This window comes from Mustela lutreola, chromosome 3 (genome assembly GCF_030435805.1).
Source record: "Mustela lutreola isolate mMusLut2 chromosome 3, mMusLut2.pri, whole genome shotgun sequence".
Lineage (NCBI taxonomy): Eukaryota > Metazoa > Chordata > Mammalia > Carnivora > Mustelidae > Mustela > Mustela lutreola.
The window spans coordinates 193,284,645-193,302,523 of record NC_081292.1 but is presented as its reverse complement, the minus strand read 5'-3'; the positions used below and the strand labels follow the sequence as shown (position 1 = coordinate 193,302,523).

The 17,879-nt window shown below is 37.9% G+C and overlaps 2 protein-coding genes across 2 annotated transcripts in view; one reads left to right on the top strand and one right to left on the bottom strand.

Moving 5' to 3' along the window:
- The first annotated feature begins 710 nt into the window (after window positions 1-710).
- On the top strand, window positions 711-5,180 carry FAM237A (family with sequence similarity 237 member A). Its single transcript, XM_059169001.1, has 2 exons — window positions 711-1,119; window positions 5,041-5,180. The coding sequence occupies exons 1-2, from the start codon at window positions 711-713 to the stop codon at window positions 5,178-5,180; spliced, it is 549 nt and encodes a 182-aa protein (XP_059024984.1).
- Window positions 5,181-8,223: 3,043 nt separating this feature from the next.
- The window catches only part of DYTN (dystrotelin), a 47,212-nt gene continuing 37,556 nt past the window's right edge, over window positions 8,224-17,879 (bottom strand). Inside the window, exons 11-12 of the mRNA XM_059169000.1 lie at window positions 15,787-16,306; window positions 8,224-9,132 (exon numbers count right to left, since the gene is read on the bottom strand). Of these exons, the coding sequence (XP_059024983.1) occupies window positions 9,029-9,132; window positions 15,787-16,306 (624 nt within the window). The 3' untranslated portion in view covers window positions 8,224-9,028. The remainder of the gene's footprint in view (window positions 9,133-15,786; window positions 16,307-17,879) is intronic.

The window sequence follows — 17,879 nt, the reverse complement described above, 5'->3', positions numbered from 1 at the left end:
TTTGAGAGCCAGAAAAGTTGAATGAGAGGCAAATGTTTTCACTAAAATTCTTGAGATTCATAGGAGGAAGAAAAAAATGATAAAAACATTATCTTTATGAAAATTATATCAGAATCATGGAGCATTTTAGGTGTTGATAAAATGTCAATTGATTCTACTCTAATGGATTGAATATATACCTCTTGGCTTCCCTACTTTTAGCACACTACCTTATGTTCATTTTTATTTATAACATTTTACAATTCTTACGCTTTCTAAAAATTGAAAGTCTTCAAATAGGAAAACCTCTATGGATAAAATAGATTAAAATTCTTAATTGAATGGGGGTCCTGGATTAGAATAGGTAGGCTAAACTATATTATAAAATAATTAAAGCCATGCAGCAAGATTTTAAATTTTTACTTAATATTCTTTTAAATTATGTTCCTCTGTTCTAGGGAAAACAAGTTCACTTACTCATCTCATAAAGGAACATGTCTTAGGAATAAGTACTTCCTATCTAAATATTTTGGTTTTATAGTACATGGCTTGGCAATGTGTCATTTTAGATAGAATGGGACTTAGGGGAGGTATGATAAGACTATTCCTAGAGACAATGGTGTATTTCCTTTGCTGGCACCAAGGTTTTTAAAGGCATAATTATTTTCATTACTGAGTGGAGCTCAAGCAAGGATTTGTAATTTATTTCCATTCTATGCAGTTTCAGTGCCATGGCTGATCCTGGGAACAGAAGAGGGATCTACCGCCCCTTGACTCTTACCTGCTCTTTGCTCATTGTGGGAATGTGCTGTGTGTCTCCTTTCTTCTGCCATAGCCAGACAGACCTGCTGGCTCTTAACCAAGCTGATCCTCAGTGCTGGGAATCTTCTTCAGTGCTCCTCCTGGAAATGCGGAAGCCTCGAATTTCTAACACTGTTTCCGGTTTCTGGGATTTTATGAACTACCTGAAGTCTTCTGAGAACTTGAAGCATGGGGCACTGTTTTGGGATCTGGCCCAACTCTTCTGGGACATCTATGTGGACTGTGTCCTCTCCAGGAATCATGGCTTAGGAAGGAGGCAATTGTCTGGGAAGGAAGAGATTTCAGCAGCGCATCCACAGCACGCAGGGAGAAATCAAGGTGGTCACCTTTAGGTCCCAGGTCTTTCAAAAGGGCCAATCAAGTATGAATGTGCTCAGTTGTGAGGAAGGGGGAAATTGCTTTAGGGGAATTAATTGTGTTCTCAGGAGTGAACCCAAGAGCATACAAGAGCACACAAATGATAGAAGGATAGCACTTCCTTTTATATTTCATGGTAGCTGTTTATATCCACATATTTTCCTCATTCTCATACTTTATGTGAACAGCAGCAAGGAAAAGTAAAAATACAAGTAAGGAAAAGCATGATTCCCAAAGTACAACACAAAACTATAAAGTGATTAGCCTGAATATTAGCAGTCATAACCTGTCTACTTGCTGTGGATTTGGGAAGCTCTCACCCTTTTTAAATAGAAAAAAAAAAAAAAATGCTCCCTGTAAATGGAGGGTCTCCTTGTGATATATTTAGTTGGTGAAATGAAGGGCAGAAAAATTGGCTGGCTTGCAGATTTACTCCTTGTTGCTTTTTGAACAAATCTCAAATATGTAATTAACTTCCAGCAAGTGGAGTGATTAACTTTTAGTAATTTGGAACTTCCAACAAATTTAGAGATTCTCACTGGTGCAAATATTATATTCAAAAAAGTCTTTTCTGGGGGCAATAAAAAAAATGTCCTTTATGGAATTAGGATTAGAACAAATGAGCTACTGTGAGTAAGCTGAGAAATAGATAACTTAGCCCTACCTATTCAAATTATTTTTTTTTCTGTTTTTAATGTAGTTTCAACCAATGATCTTCCAGTCCTTGCAGCAAAGGCTGTTTGGGTGGTAGGGACTCTTAGAATTACTTATGAACTAGTGCAAAACTGAGGCATAACTAATTTTTGTATATTTTATTGTGAGAATTGTTATATATCCCTATAATTATATATCCCTATAATTGTTATTTAACCCTATAATTTCTCTATTAGAATAGCACTTAACAGTAATAGTTCTAGGTCAATCCTTTCCAAAGATATTATAGAGCCTTTATATATCTAGTTTGTTTTAACCTCACTAGCTAAATATCCTCATGCTTTGCTGATCCATTAAACCAGATAATCCACTGCTGTTATTTATAGATAAGTTTATTATTTTGGCAAGTGTTATTGTTACTTAAACCAATTTCCATTTTTAGAGGAAATATTCTTTTACCAGCTTAGCTACTAAAGAAACACAAAAATAAGTGTCCTTCAGTGTTTGCTACCAATATTTAGAAACCACTTTAAGCAGAGGCTCTTCAGACGTCAGCATCCATAGAGTTAGATATTTTCTTCCTTTGTAGTCTAGGACTCATTTTCCCATTCTTAACATATTTAGTTGTCATACTCAAGTCACCACCAATATTTATTGGGGTTTTTTGGTATTTCACACTCACTTTAAATTACTAAAATATCTATGGAATAAATGAAAATCGTATTTTAGTTCAGACAAACATGAAAATAATTATATACATACACAAGGTCTTTTTCTAAAAGAGCTTCCAGTTGGTTTCCTGCAATGTCACTATCAGAATCATCTGAAGCTACGTGCAATTTTTTGGAGCATATTTCAACATAGCGTTTCCATCTTTTTTTTTTTTTTTTTTTTAAAGGTAGTAGATTTATCTTCAGCTTCAGGAGCCACTTCTTTTCTCTTGCTACAGAGTTGTTGTTGACTCAGCTGGTCTGCAAATTTTAGCCAGAGTGGCTATGTAGCAAGAAGGAATATTTCACTTTATTGAAGTTATTTTAATGTTGGCCATAAACAATTGTTTGCAGATCAGGAAACAAAACTTTCCATTTCGATTGTATAATCACAGTCAAAGAGGGTCTTGGGTCAAGGAGACACCATGTCTAAAAGTTAAATAGTTGCTGGAACATTGAGATTTCATCTCAAGAGGTTTGATTAAATCTCTAGTGGCTCAACTGGGCTCTGGATGTACCTGCACAGATTCTCCACTAATTTTTTCTATTGTCCTTGGGGGATTAATATACAGGTTAGGATGGGGGTGAGGGTGAAGAGATGTCTGTCTCTACAATTCTTGGGGAAATCAAATCACCAGAACAGAAGGAAAGAATGAATGTGTCTACATAATATGCAAAAAGTTTTCTGTTATTTTGACATCCTCAAATTTAAATAGTTTAAACACACTTGAGAAATGTTATGAATCATGTTTTGTTAAAAACATAAAACTCCTATATAATTTTGTATGTTAATATATCATGTTTGTCAATATTGGGCCAACAAATAGAAAAACAAGAAATCATATATATCTATGTAACCTCAATTAACTTCATTAACTTACTTAGACCTCAGTTTTTTAATCTGAAAAAGAGGGGTGAGGAAAGAATTAGAAGGCCCTCTTTACATTCTCTATTCTAATATTCTGTGATTCTGTAGGAAGGAATTAATGAAAGGCATGTATTTAACTAAGGGTAGAATCTGGAAGAGCTTTACCCCAAAGACAGCTTATTGAACTGGGTGGTGACCTGGATACTGTAGTTGTTTATAACAATGCTTGTCAGGAACAGAGGGTATCCAGAAATGAGAATTCCAAAAATTCTGAGGGCTAGAGATAGCATCACTTGGGGAAAGACTAAAAGATCATCATTATTTAGTCTAGAAAGATACAAGTCAATAACTGAATGTTAAAATGTCCAGAAGGTGTGAAGAAAGTGTACCCAGCTTAACCACTAAATTATGACACATTATGTCAAGGCAGAGAGAAAGAGAGAGTGAAAGAGAGAGTTATAAATTGAGGAAAATTAAAAAAATAAAAATTAAAATTAAAAAAATTACAAAAAAATTTAAAAAAAAATTGAGGAAAAGAGTAGACTGATAACTCCCAAATGGAGAATAACAGAGTTAAAGTTAACTCATGGGTTAATAAGGGCTTCAATGCAAATGAAGGGATTTTGAAGTATATCCCTGTTTGTGTCAAAAAATAATGGCCTTTTCCTTCAACAAACCTCGCTCTGCCAGTGAGAAACAGAAAAACCCGCCTGCCTGAGACTGGCTGTTTAATGTTCTAGAAAAATTGTGAATCTTTGCATTCCTTCATGATGAGAAAATTAAAATTTAGATATATAATTTGATGATGTTTGCAGTTGGCGTGTAACTAGCTGGCAAATGTTATTTTGTTGTTTATTTTTTAAACACCAAGCATTAGAGAAAACAATACTTCAGGAACATGTATGTAATTAGTTCCACAAATGCTTGATTTTTTTACTTTGCTTATTTCAAGAAATTTCCTAGTAACATCTTCAGAAATTACTCATCTAGAAATCGATCCTAAGGAAACGTTCAGAGATGTGGCCAACAATGCAGTACAATGCAGGATTTCACTGCAATACTGTTTATAACAGCAGAAAACTTGGAAATGATTTAAAGTAATGGTTAACTAAATTATGGAATAAAGTACATATACAAAGAACTTTAAAATAAAAATCATACAATGACCATTTTTACTTTTTTAATCAGAAAAAAGTCTTAATACATTAACAAAGAACTGTATTTATTATAACTTACTTTGTTATTTAAATTACAAAGGACACATAAACAGAGTTTTTCATATACATTCTTGCAAAAAATTTATAGAGACATAGAAAGTGACAGAAACAACAAACTTTCTTTTATTTTTAGAGATTTATTATTTGAGAGAGAAAGAAAGAGAGAGAGAGCCTGTAAGAGAGTAGGGGGAGGGGCAGAGAGAGAGAGAGAGAATCTTCAATCAGACTCCCCACTGAGCATGGAGCCTGTAATGGGGCTTAATCCCCAAACCCATGAGATCTTGACCTGAGTCAAAACCATGAGTCAGGTGCTCAATTGAGAGAGCCACCCAGGTGCTCCAACAAACTTTTTTTAAAAACCAAGGTGTTGATATTTAATTAACCTGAGAATAATTTGGTGCTCTAATAATGAGTTCCTTTTCTCTACTTTCAGGTGCATATTCTCAGCAACTAAGAACACCTTTCCTAAAGAAGAAAGAGTTGATTGAAGGTTTGATAAGCATGCACTTGCACAGGAGTGGGTTTAAGTTCTTTGGAAAAGTCACCAGTGGCCTGGAAATAAAGAGAAAATAAATCTCACCTCATAGCTATCTCACATCTTGGAATTAAAAAACAAACAAACAAACAAACAAACAAACATGTTTTTCTTGACTATTGATCATTTGTTTAATTGAAATGGTGGAAATGTCCATAGATAAATCATAAGCTACATTCTCTTAGAGTACTTCCTAATGGTTTCATTCTTTTAGCCTGCTAGCATGTTCCTTCAAATGGTGACTTTACTGTCAGGTCATCCCACTGTCTGAGAGTTAAAATAGCTTCCAAAGAGGACCAGATTATTTGTCAGATTGTTTGTATTCACTCTGACAAATTGTTCTGGGATGCTGGATATTATTAATTAACCAGAGGGCCATACATTTAATTTGAATACACTGCATGACTTCCAAGCTATTAACCACTGCTTATGTATAAGCATACAAAGGACTATACTTATTAATTACCAGTTACTGACTGTAATACCTAATTCTTGTTTGAAATAATATTTTTGAATAAAGCATTCTTCTAATGGAAACAAAATTAATAAAAGCTCTGGACCGCAAGTAACATTATCGGAGTATCTTTATTTCGACATTTGATGTTACCATTACTGATAACCTAAACTCTAATAAAATAGCAGTAAGTATGAGTATTTTATAATTAGTATATTTTCTATTTTTTAAAATTTTATTTATTTATTTGATAGAGAAATCACAAATAGGCAGAAAGGCAGGCAGAGAGAGAGAGGGAAGCAGGCTCCCTGCTGAGCAGAGAGCCCAATGCGGGGCTCGATCCCAGGACCCGAGATCATGACCTGAGCTGAAGGCAGAGGCTTAACCCACTGAGCCACCGATGTGCCCCAGCATATTTTCTGTTTTGATTAGATATTAAAACTCTGTAAGTGGTTAGTTATACTTTGCATCACAAAACAAACTAAAAAGTAAAATGAACAGTATTATGATAAAAGAATTCATAAAAAATTTTTCCCTGAAAAATGAACAGACCTGATGAGGTTCACAGTTCAGAAGTCCAATGAGCAAATGTATTTGAGATCCAGACACAATGTGATTTTTTATCTCTAATTACTTCCTCTTTCCAATTGTTCTTTCACAACCAATCCTGGACAATCAGTTTGAATTTCTGATACGTTAGCAATTTACTTGCTTTTTCCAGATCTAAAGGAAACATGAGTAAATGCTTTTTCATGGAAGATTGAGGGGACTCCTTAAACTAAAAACCTCATCTAAATGTAATGGGAATGTATTTATTTAGATATTCCTTAGATAAAGATGTAAAGGCAATTCCATGGAGAAAGGGTAGTCTTTTCAACAATCAGTGCTTGAAGAAATTTTGGGGAGTGATGAGTATGTTCATGACTTGACTGTGGTGACAGTTTCATAAGTGTGTAATATATCAACACTTTGTGGATCGTAATTATATGGAGTTTATGTCAATATACTTGTCAATTATACTTCAATAAAGATGCTAAAAAAGCAAAAAAAAAAAAAAAAAAAACAAACAAACCAGAAAAGGATTATCAGAAGATGCAGCTGCAATTGAGAATTAACCAAGTTCTAACAACAGGAAAATGAGTCTGGAGAAGGAAGTGGGGACGGGAACCAGCCTCAGCTTTTCTTGGTTGGGAGAATGAGCACGTTAAAAGCTGCCACATTGTATTTTTACGTGGGCTCATGGTTTTACTTTCCTGCCTCTTTCTCTGATACCTTTTATCACCTTCCTAAAAACCATCATGTAGGGTGCCTGGGTGGCTCAGTGGGTTAAGCCGCTGCCTTTGGCTCAGGTCATGATCTCGGGGTCCTGGGATCGAGTCCCGCATCGGGCTCTCTGCTCAGCGGGGAGCCTGCTTCCTCCTCTCTCTCTCTGCCTGCCTCTCCATCTACTTGTGATTTCTCTCTGTCAAATAAATAAATAAAATCTTAAAAAAAAAACCATCATGTAAACTTATCATCTCTTATAAATCATGGAAGAAATGCCACGCCTGCTCACAGAAAAGCCTGCCCTTTGCTCTTCCCTCACCTGGGTACTATACAACAGAGGCTGCCGAATTTTTCTGTAAAGGATCAGATAGCAAATATCATGATTGTAGGCTATCTGTCTCTACTGCAACTAATAATCAATTCTGCTTTTGTAGAATATAAGAACCCGTAGACAACATGTGAGTGAGTGAGCATGGTTGTGTTCTAATAAAACTTTGTTTATGGACAATGAAATCTGAATATGTATCATTTTCACGTGTCCCAATATATTGTTCTTTTGACTCTTCCAACAATTTTTTAAAGATGTAATGACCACTCTTAGCTCATAGTGTGGACAAAACAGGCAGTGGGCAGGATTTGGCTTGTAGGGTATGGCTTGCTGATCAGTGTTTTAGGGGTTGCTTATTAAAATCTTAAGGAATACATTATATGTTAATAAAAAACTCATAAGGAACAAGCTAGGATAAAGTGAGAAGGACAGTGAATAAAGTAAAAATAAAAAATTTGTAATGGGCTGAAAAGCAAATATTATGAGATTGAACAGGGATAACCTAGTCCTAATCCTATTCAATTGGACGTTATTTTCTTCTGGAACAGTAATAGAAATTACAGATCATATAAATAGAAATCCACATAAATAAAAAATGTCCTCTCTAAATGCAGCATGGATTGCACATGAAGATAATATGCAAAACACTAGAATCAGAGCAATAGTTATTGAGAGAAAGTACAGAGCAGAGTACAGACTCAACGTCATTTACTACTGGCCAAGAAACTTTGGAAAACTTACTGACCCTCCTTGTGCCATAGCTCCCTCATAAAATTCGATATCTACTTGCTAGTTTTGTCTTGAGGATTAAATGAGTTAGTGCTTAGAAGGTGCTTAGAAGCTAAGTGCTCTAACAGTCAAACAATTATCAGCTATATCTTTGGACATTATGGAATTAAGCATCTATACTGCAGTCATACATGCAGAGAAGGGAGGCTAACAGTTACTTTAGCCAAACTCACCACATATAGGATTTTATTTTATTATTTTTAAAAAAGATTTTATTTATTTATTTGACAAGCAGAGATCACAAGTAGGCAGAGAGGCAGGCAGGGGTGGGGTGGGGAGCAGGCTTCCCACTGAGCAAAGAGCCAGACTCAGAGCTCGATCCCAGGACCCTGAGATCATGACCTGAGCCAAAGGCAGAGGCTTTAACCCACTGAGCCACCCAGGCGCCCCACATATAGGATTTTAGCAAGAAATATTCATGACTTCAAAATAAATTTATTTTGAGATCATTTGTTGATTCCTATACAGTTATAAGAAACAATACAGAGACATCCTATATACTCTTCATCCAGTTTTCTTCCATGGTAGTGCCCCCTTGCATAATTACAGTAGAGTAATGCAACCAGGAGATTGACGTGGGTACAACCCACAGAGTTTATTCAGATTTCACCAGTTTTGCATCCACTCAATGGTGTGTGTGTATGTGTGTATGTGTTTAGTTCTCTGCCTGTTCTCCGTCAGGAGCATCCAGATAGAAAATTTGGTCATCAATTCAATAATTTAAATGATATTTGAAGAAGACAGTAGCATGAATTCATGTAAATCACACACTTGGACATCCCTACCAAGGTATCTAAATTAAGAAGAGCCCTCTGCTGGAAACTCAGCACACCCAGATTCAACTCGGCCTCTTACTCCCAAAGATTTACTCTGAACTGAAAAACTAAGACACATGAGTAGGGAGATTAAAAAAAAAAAAAAAAAAACTTATTTTCTTCATGTTTCACACCAAATTCTTGAGAGGCAAAACACTTAATTCTTTAGGACAGATTATGGAAAATATGTTTCATCACCATCCTAAGGGGCCTTGGAGCCTGGACTCCTACTAATCACTTCAAGCTGGACAAGGTGATTTGATCAACAAGGGCACAGAAGGCCTTGGACAGCCGCTCAGCTCCACGGTACAGGTCCACGTTTACTGAAGGCTGCAGGCCTGAAATCAACAAATGGGAGAGTCCTTTAGAGAAAGCACCTGTAGGTTTTCAAGCTGATCTTGCTAAAGGTCTAATACAGAGAAGATATGTAAGCCAGCTCTCCCCAGGTCCTGATGACAAGGCCCTCTTTCTACCAACTGACAAATAAGATGGCTATTATTTGCCACGAACGATTCCTAATTGCACTTGGTTGTGGGTTCTTAAAGGGCATTTTTCCATGATTCTGAGCACAAATCTGAGTAACCAGAAAGCCCACTCTCGAGCAGTGGTCTTCAAACTCTGGTGTCTAAATAGATTTAGAGGGTGTAAAGACAGATTGCTGGCTCCTACTCTAAGAGCTCTGATTCAGTACATATGATGGTTAATTTTATGCCTCACCCTGACTGACTACTAAAGCCCAGAGGTTTGGTCAAACGTTATTCTGGGTGTGCTATGGGGGTGTTTCCGGACAAGATGAATATTTGAATCTGCAGGCTGACTACAGCTAATTGCCCTCCCTGATGTGGCTGGGCTTCATCCCATCAGTCGAAGGCCTGAATTAAGCAGAAAAGCTGAGTAAGAGAATTTCTTCTGCTTGACTGCCTTGTGGCTCCCACATCAGTTTTCCTCTGCCTTTAGCTTCCAATCAAAACAGCAGCTCTTCCTAAGTCTCTAGCCTGCCAGCTTTTGCACTGGTTCTTTTAGTTTTCCAGTTTGCTGACAGTAGATCTTGGGGCTTGTCAGCCTCCATAATCACATGGGCCAATTCCATAAAATAAGTCTCTTTCTGTATCTTCCTATCTCTATCCTATTGGTTCCATTCCTCTGGCAGTCCCTAACTAATATAGGGTATCAGGGAGGGGGCCCAAGAATTTGCATTTCTGGTATGGTCCCAGGTGATTCTGATGCCCTTGATCTAGGAACCACGCTAGTCTAGTCTAGATCAAGTTTAGTCTAGAATTACTGTGCTGCGAAACAGAAATGCGGAGCCTGTGTCTTCCTTACAACAATAACTAATTAAGCAAACCCATATATGTTGAATATCCACTCTGTAGTAAGACTTCTGTGAGCTCCATATTGTACATGTTGATGGACACTCTGATATCCCCCATTTCGATGTCTCTCAGGAAACTGACACTTAATGTGATCCAAACAGAACTACTGATGTGCAGTCCCCCATCTCAGCTCTCCCCATTACAATAAGTGTATCCCCATCCCCCCGGGGCAAACTACCACTTACTGCCTAGATTTCAACAGGTTTTACCCAGACTCTGTGCTCACCCCCTTGCCCTTCTCCAAACCATTCTCCACATAATGCCAGGCTACTATTTTTAAGGCCAGAGTATCTTTTTTTTTAAAAGGTAAGCAGGCCATTATATATATATTTTTTCAAAGATTTAATTTATTTATTTGACAGAGAGAAAGATCACAAGTAGGCAGAGAGTCAGGCAGAGAGAGGGGGGAAGCAGGCTCTCTGCTAAGCAGGGATGCTGAGGCAGATGCGGGGCTCGATTCCAGGACCCTGAGACCATGACCCAAGCCAAAGGCAGTGGCTCAATCCACTGAGCCACCCAGGCACCCCAAGGTACATATCTTTTTTTTTTTTTTTTTTTAAAGATTTTATTTATTTATTTGACAGAGAGAGATCACAAGTAGGTAGAAAGGCAGGCAGAGAGAGAGAGGAGGAGGAAACAGGCTCCCTGCCGAGCAGAGAGCCCGATGTGGGACTCGATCCCAGGACCCTGAGATCATGACCTGAGCCGAAGGCAGCGGCTTAACCCACTGAGCCACCCAGGCGCCCCCAAGGTACATATCTTAACAACGAAATATACTCCTTTCAAAATGAATGCCCAGCGTCTAGCACAGAGTAATGTTGGAGGAATATTTGTTGAATGAATAAATGAGTGAATGTATGATGAATTCATTAGACTTTTTTTTTCTACATTCATGGAGCTTAGTTGCTGGAGGTCTGTATCTTCTCCCATCAACAGTAATTGCTTCTAATTTTACATACATACATACGTACATACATACATATGTACATACATATGTCTGAGAGAGAGAATGAGAGAGACAGAGAAAGATTCAATACGATTTCAGTATGCCCTTCCCCTGACCCGGGATCCCCAGGCAATTATTTGAGAAGACTACCTTCTTAAATGAGTGAGCTCGAGTGCTGCATTTCTCTCTCCTGAGCTTGCCCTGCCTTTATTTTCTTAGAATTTGCTAAAGTTCAAGCCTCATTTTCTGATTATTTATAATAATAGTGTGGATGATAGTCTCACGTGAAGAAGAAAGGGACAGGAATAAGCCTCCCACACCTACTCCCCGGCCCTCCCTTCTCATCCTTAAAACGTACAGTGGCAGACAGATGACAAAGAGGATGGGAGAGAAGCTTGGAAAAGGGTTTCCGAGATGACACAGGACATTTCACTCACAAATGGAAGGAAAATCATTTAATGAGAAAATAATGTTATGTCTTTTTTTGTCTCACCACCGAAGCAAATAGTGTTAGACGTTTTCAAATTGAATTCCTTTACTGCAAGTGTAAGCTCAATGTTTGCTACTGATTTTCAACCGAACATTTGGCATTTAAAGAGGCTTGGGGAACCTCTTCTACATACTTTCTATTAAACTCTCAGTCTTGTGACATCCAGTTACCCTGTCTTGGTGCTGAATGATTCTATGCAGTAAATGTCTACAACTCCCTGCCAACTGACCATCACGCTTGCTGTTTTAGTCTTATTAAGCTTTTAAGTAACGTATGGTTCATCTTAATTTCCAAAATGTATTGAATCCTTAGCAAAACTCCAGTCTGAAAGGACAGTCAGCTAGCTACAGGGAGGCAGGGAAACCGAAGGGACCTGTGAAGGAAAAAGCTGGGTTTTTTCCCGCTTTGCTTCTTTTTCTACTTCTATTCTTGCTACAACATGTCTCTCCAACCTATTCACCCCTTATTGTCTGTCCTCCTTGGAAGGGACAAAGAGGTATGATATTTTGGGGGTTCTTCCAACACAATCGATGGGAGGGCATGACCAGGCAGAGCCATCATGTGCCTATTCCAGATAGACATCTCCATGCCAAGACCTCCTGACTCCAGGAATAAGTGCTTATGATGGACACCTGGACCCTGTCCTTGTTCTGCCTGATTCCTGCAAACCTGAGAAGACACACGCACCACACCACAATTGCCAAGAAGAAGCCCAGACCCCAAGCAAAGACAAGACTCCCTCTTTTCCCTTCTGAGTCTCCTGGACACTCGTTCCTCTCTCTCTCTCTCTATATATATATCTTCAATAAATTTTGCTTTTGCCTCCTGGTGGGTCGCATTTGATTTCCATTCTAGGACTCCTGCGGAATCACTAGGATGATCACAGCACCGGCTGGAGACAGCACCGGCTGGAGTCGTTGACACTATCTGAGTAAATCTTGGCGTGTTACAAACAGTGGAACTTTCTAATTTTCCAAATAATCCTCAAGTTAAAAAAAAAAAAAAAAAGAACTGAAGCAGTAAGATGACCAAAAGCTTCCTGCTGTCATTGGATGCATCCGAGACAGAGAGAGAAAACAAAGGTTGCCAAGACCCTATTTTCGTTTGTTTGCTTTTCCTCCTCTTCATCAGTGTGGTCATGACACTTCTGGTTCTGATTAGGTTTGGTGTCGTTTTGGTAAGCGTGCATAGAATGTGCATAAATTATGGAGTGTACTTTTATAATCCATATTGCCAATGGCTGAGTAGAATTTGCAAAGAGGATCATATTCAAAACCAGACCGAACAAAGATATAAACTTACTTAGAAATATTTGAGTGAGAGGTGACAGTATTTATGAAATGCAAATAGCTATGGAGATTAACATAGATGCTTAAAAGCATTAAGGAGGGGCACCTGGGTGGTTTAGTCATTAAGCATCTGCCTTAGCTCAGGTCATGATCCCAGGGTCCTGGGATCGAGCCCCACATCAGGCTCTCTGCTCAGTGGGGAGCCTGCTTTCCCCTCTCTCTCTCTGCCTGCCTCTCTGCCAACTTGTGATCTCTCTCTGTCAAATAAATAAATAAAAAATCTTAAAAAAATAAAAAAATAAAAAGAGCATTAAGGAAACAAGGCTGATGTAAGAGAAATAAGACTGTCAGTTTAAATCTTATCAATTAGCATTTGCTGAATCATCACAAAATATACACACTATAATAACAAAAGGGAAAATGTGCACTTCTTGCTAACATTGTAAGCACTTTTGTATGATAATGCACACTTCTAACAGAAGCATCTCATTGGTTTTGTTTAAATTTGAAGTGGAAGAAGAGGTCATTTTTTAAGACTCTTTTTTTCATTTCCTACAAGACTGGACAATGCTAATTGCATCTTTATACATTATTGCGTCATCTAAATGTAGAAATAAGCTTTATCCTTTCCTGATTTCCCTTTTAATAATATAATCATGTGTGTATGTATAGGTATATAGATTTTTTTAAATAAATAGACTTGATAAAGTAACTTAAAATACACATGAATCTTTCAGTTTCAGATATAAAACTGCGTAAGTGTTGGGACAATGTCTTCCCAACGTGTGTAGTCAATGTAGCTTATTAGTATACTGGAATGTGCAACACAGCCACTGGATTTGTGAAGGCTGTGAGGAAGCAGCTCAGCTGGAGAAACCTAATGAAAAATAAAAATGAAGATGTTAAGGACTAAAAGACTTTTATAAAATAAAAGTCAAATTTTTATGTGAAATTTTCCTAAGAAGTTCAAGTAGGTGTTGACTTTGCTTTGAGTGCTCATCATGACCCCAAAGAAGTAAAGATAGAAACACAGTGGGAGGAAACTTCTGTTGGCCTCGGAATTAGGCACAAGGAGTTCCCATCCTGTCTTGGTCTCGGGCAGTCTGAGCATGCGTCTGACATTTTTGTGATCTTGTCTTCTCTAATACAAAGACTGTAACTCCAACTTTTCACAGCACATATTTTTAGAATCACCAAATAATGATTTCATTGATTGGGCTCTGCCAACTTCAATACACAACTGACATTATAATGTCCTGATTCTATAGCTCTCCAACTATTATGGGATGGATTGTGTGTCTCCCTGCCTAAATCATATGTGAAGTCCTCACCCTGGCCCCCGTACCTCAGAATGGGAATATATTTGGAGTAGATTCTTTAAAGAGATAATTAAATCAAAAAAGTTATGTGGGGTGGGTCCTAATCCAATATGAGTGGTGCCTTCATAAAAAGCAAATTTGGATACGGGACCCCCACAGAGGGACACCTTGATCTCAGCCTTCTAGCCTCCAGGACTGTGAGAAAATTAATCTGGGATGTTTAAGTTACCCAGCCTGTGGTAGGTACTTCGTTATGGTAGCTCTAGCAACTCAACCACCAATTCAGAAATATTCTGAGAAGGCCTCCTCCCATTCAGAAACACATGAGAATGTTATCCTTCATTTTATCACAAATCTCTAGATGATCCCTCAAATATAAAAGATCTGAGGCTTTCAAAAAAGACATGGATATATGTACATAGATATATTAAGGTAACAAAACACTATAAATAAGACAGTCGAAAACACAAGAAATAACTATAGTTAAAAAACATTTTTTAAGGGCGCCTGGGTGGCTCAGTGGGTTAAGCCGCTGCCTTTGGCTCAGGTCATGATCTCAGGGTCCTGGGATCGAGTCCCGCATCGGGCTCTCTGCTCAGCAGGGAGCCTGCTTCCTCCTCTCTCTCTCTCTGCCTGCCTCTATGCCTACTTGTGATTTCTCTCTGTCAAATAAATAAATAAATAATCTTAAAAAAAAACCACATTTTTTAAAAGAGCCTTCAGAATTTAGCAATGAGCTATATCTTACGAAGTAGACGGTGATGCTAATGATGGCACTACTTACATGACAGAAACCTAATCAATGATCCTCTAGGAAGAGGGTCCTTATTACCTCCACTTGTAAGTGGGAACATCAGGCTGCTCAGTTACATTTGTTGTAGTATTATTGATAATATTAACTGCAATAATAAAATCATCTAATATTTGTTATTTATTTTATATTTTATAATTTAACATTTTGTAACGTAAATGCTATGGAATTTAAATTTCACATAAAACTTGACTCTTTTTCTAGAAAAGCCTTTTAGTCTTTGACATCTTCATCTCATTTTTTTGGTTTGTTTTTGTTTCTCCAGTTCAGCTTCTGAAAGCTGCTGATTTGTAAAATATTTGTAGTTATTTACTATTATTGAATGCTTGGACTGTGTCAGGTGCTGTGGTAAAGCCTCTTATGGTCTATCAACATTAATGCTCACAAAAACACTGTGAACTGGGCAATACTAGACATCAATTTCACCGATGCTACTGATGTCCAAAAGGTTCCCAACTCTGTTACTCACTTGATAAATTACACTGTTGGGATAATGCTATAAAATCAAGCATTTAGGGACACCTGGGTGGCTCAGTTGGTTAATCACCTAACACTTGATTTCAGCTCAGGTCATGATCTCAGGGTCGTGGGATCGAGCCCCATGTAAGGCTCTTTGCTCACCAGGGAAATCTGCTTGAGGATCCTCTCTCCCTCTCTCTCTCTCTCTCTCTCTCTGCACCTCCCTGCTGTAACAAAAATTAAGTGTTTAAAAGGCAGCCTCAATCCCTGGCCATCACTATCTCCCTTGATTGTGAAAACCTTACCTGATGGCATTTCTAGAGTGAAGGCATCTGTCAGTTTTGACAAGAGTTCTTGCAGTTCCTTTTCCTCGAGCTCATCCTTTCCCTCCTGGATGTTAACTGTCTCTTTCCTTTTTGCCAGTGCCAGAGTAGGACTGTTCATTTCAGTGGGAACAATCTTGGAGTTGTCCCGCAGCAGTCCCTCCTGAGAACTGGTTGGGGAGCTAAAGATTTCCTTTGAGATCTTTTGTGCTTGGCTTTGTGCCCTGGTGCTTTGTGTTGACTTCAGCTGTGAAATGGCCTCTGGTGATTCTGAATTTGGTAGAGCTTGCTCTGCATTTGCTTGACTTTGGTGACTTTTAGTGACTTTGGTGTCAGTTGCGGTTGGGGAGGCAAGAGGTTCCCATTCTGAACAATCCTCATTGGCTTTTGTGACCTGGGAAGAATCTCCTCCCCTGCAAAGCCTTTCAGCCTTTCCATGGTCACCCTTGGAAATCATACTTTGACAGGAAGACGAGGAAGGAGGGAGTGACTGTAACACTGCCTGAATAAAGAAAACTTGATGAAGAAACCAAAATTTATCTTACCGTTTTCATAAATGTGTTTAGTTTTAATCTCATACTAAGATTTTTTTTTTTCACAGACCTGTACCCCTGGGGATAAAAATATATGTTTATAAAAAATAAAAAATTATTAAAAAAAAATCTCATACTAAGATATTTAATGCAAGATTTTTCTTTCTCCTTTCCAAATCCATTATTATTGATTTTATTTTATGCTGTCAGTTCAATGTCCATCTAAAACTATCCACAAAAGAGACAACAGCTCAGATTTTAAAATATCACAGGGAGTAATCACGAAGCATTTGGGGAAAAAAAAAATCTAGGTCCTAAATGTTCAGGTTCCAAAAATATCATAAGGAATTTCTAAGAACATCAGCATCTATTGAATTGGTAGCTAAAATGTATTACAATAAAACATGTTCATAAGAATCCACCTGAGAAGCTATGTCAGGGTGGGAGGCAGTCATAATAAGGCACAGGTTTAAAATCTAGGGCACAATTCCCAAAGTGTGGTCCACAGACTCCTGGAAATCCCTAAAACCCTTTCAGAGGTCTGTGAAGTCAAAATTATTTTCACAAGGATACTTAGATGGTCACTATGTTGACATTTGCCCAGATAGTGAAAAGTCAAAAGTAAGTAAGGCTAAAGGAGTTAAAGCACTCTTGTTGTCTTAGTACAAATCAAGGCAACACCAAATAGTGCTAGTGGTCATGGTACTCCTCACCATCACGCTCTCACAGCTAAAAAACAACCAAATAACAACAATGAACAGTTCCACTTAAGAATTCCCCCCCCCCTTTTTTTAAAGATTTTATTTACTTATTTGAGAGAGAGATAAAGCTAGAGACAGAGCACAAAGAGAAGAGGAGGGGCAGAGGGAGAGAGAGAAGCAGACTGCCTGCAAGGCAGGTAGCCCAACATGGGGCTCAACCCCAGGACCCTAGGATCAAGACCTAACCCAAAGGCAGACACTTGAACAACTGAGCCATTCAGGCACCCCAAGAATATCCTTGATGACCTAAAACTCTCGATTTTCTTAATTACAATTTGTCTTTTTAATATTGTATAGGATGAAATGGGAACCGTGTAAAATACCACTAATATTATTGAAACACAGAAGTTGCCTTTGGTGTGAAAGAATGACTTGCAGGCTCTAGTTCAGACTTGGATATTTGGTAAATATTTTCTCAAAAATGAGTGAAGTGAGATTGGCACAGTAAGGAAATAATTAACAACATGTATTGCCAATTTTAAGAGTTGAGTTTGTAAGCAAAAATCAGAATTTCAGAAAACACATTCATTACCATGTGCCTAACAGATTTCCAATTCCTAAAGACTTTCCCAGTGAGGATAATGGTGATATTAATGAATATGATTTCTTTGTCAGGGTGGGGGGTGGATATGTATAATGAGCATTAGGAAGCTTGGCATAGCTCAGTGAACTTCCACATTATATCACACTACAAAATCATGCATAGGTAGAAAATCCATTCAAAGAGCACAACAAAACTTTGTATTTTAATGGAACAGTGTATGAAGTGGATATAGTTTCA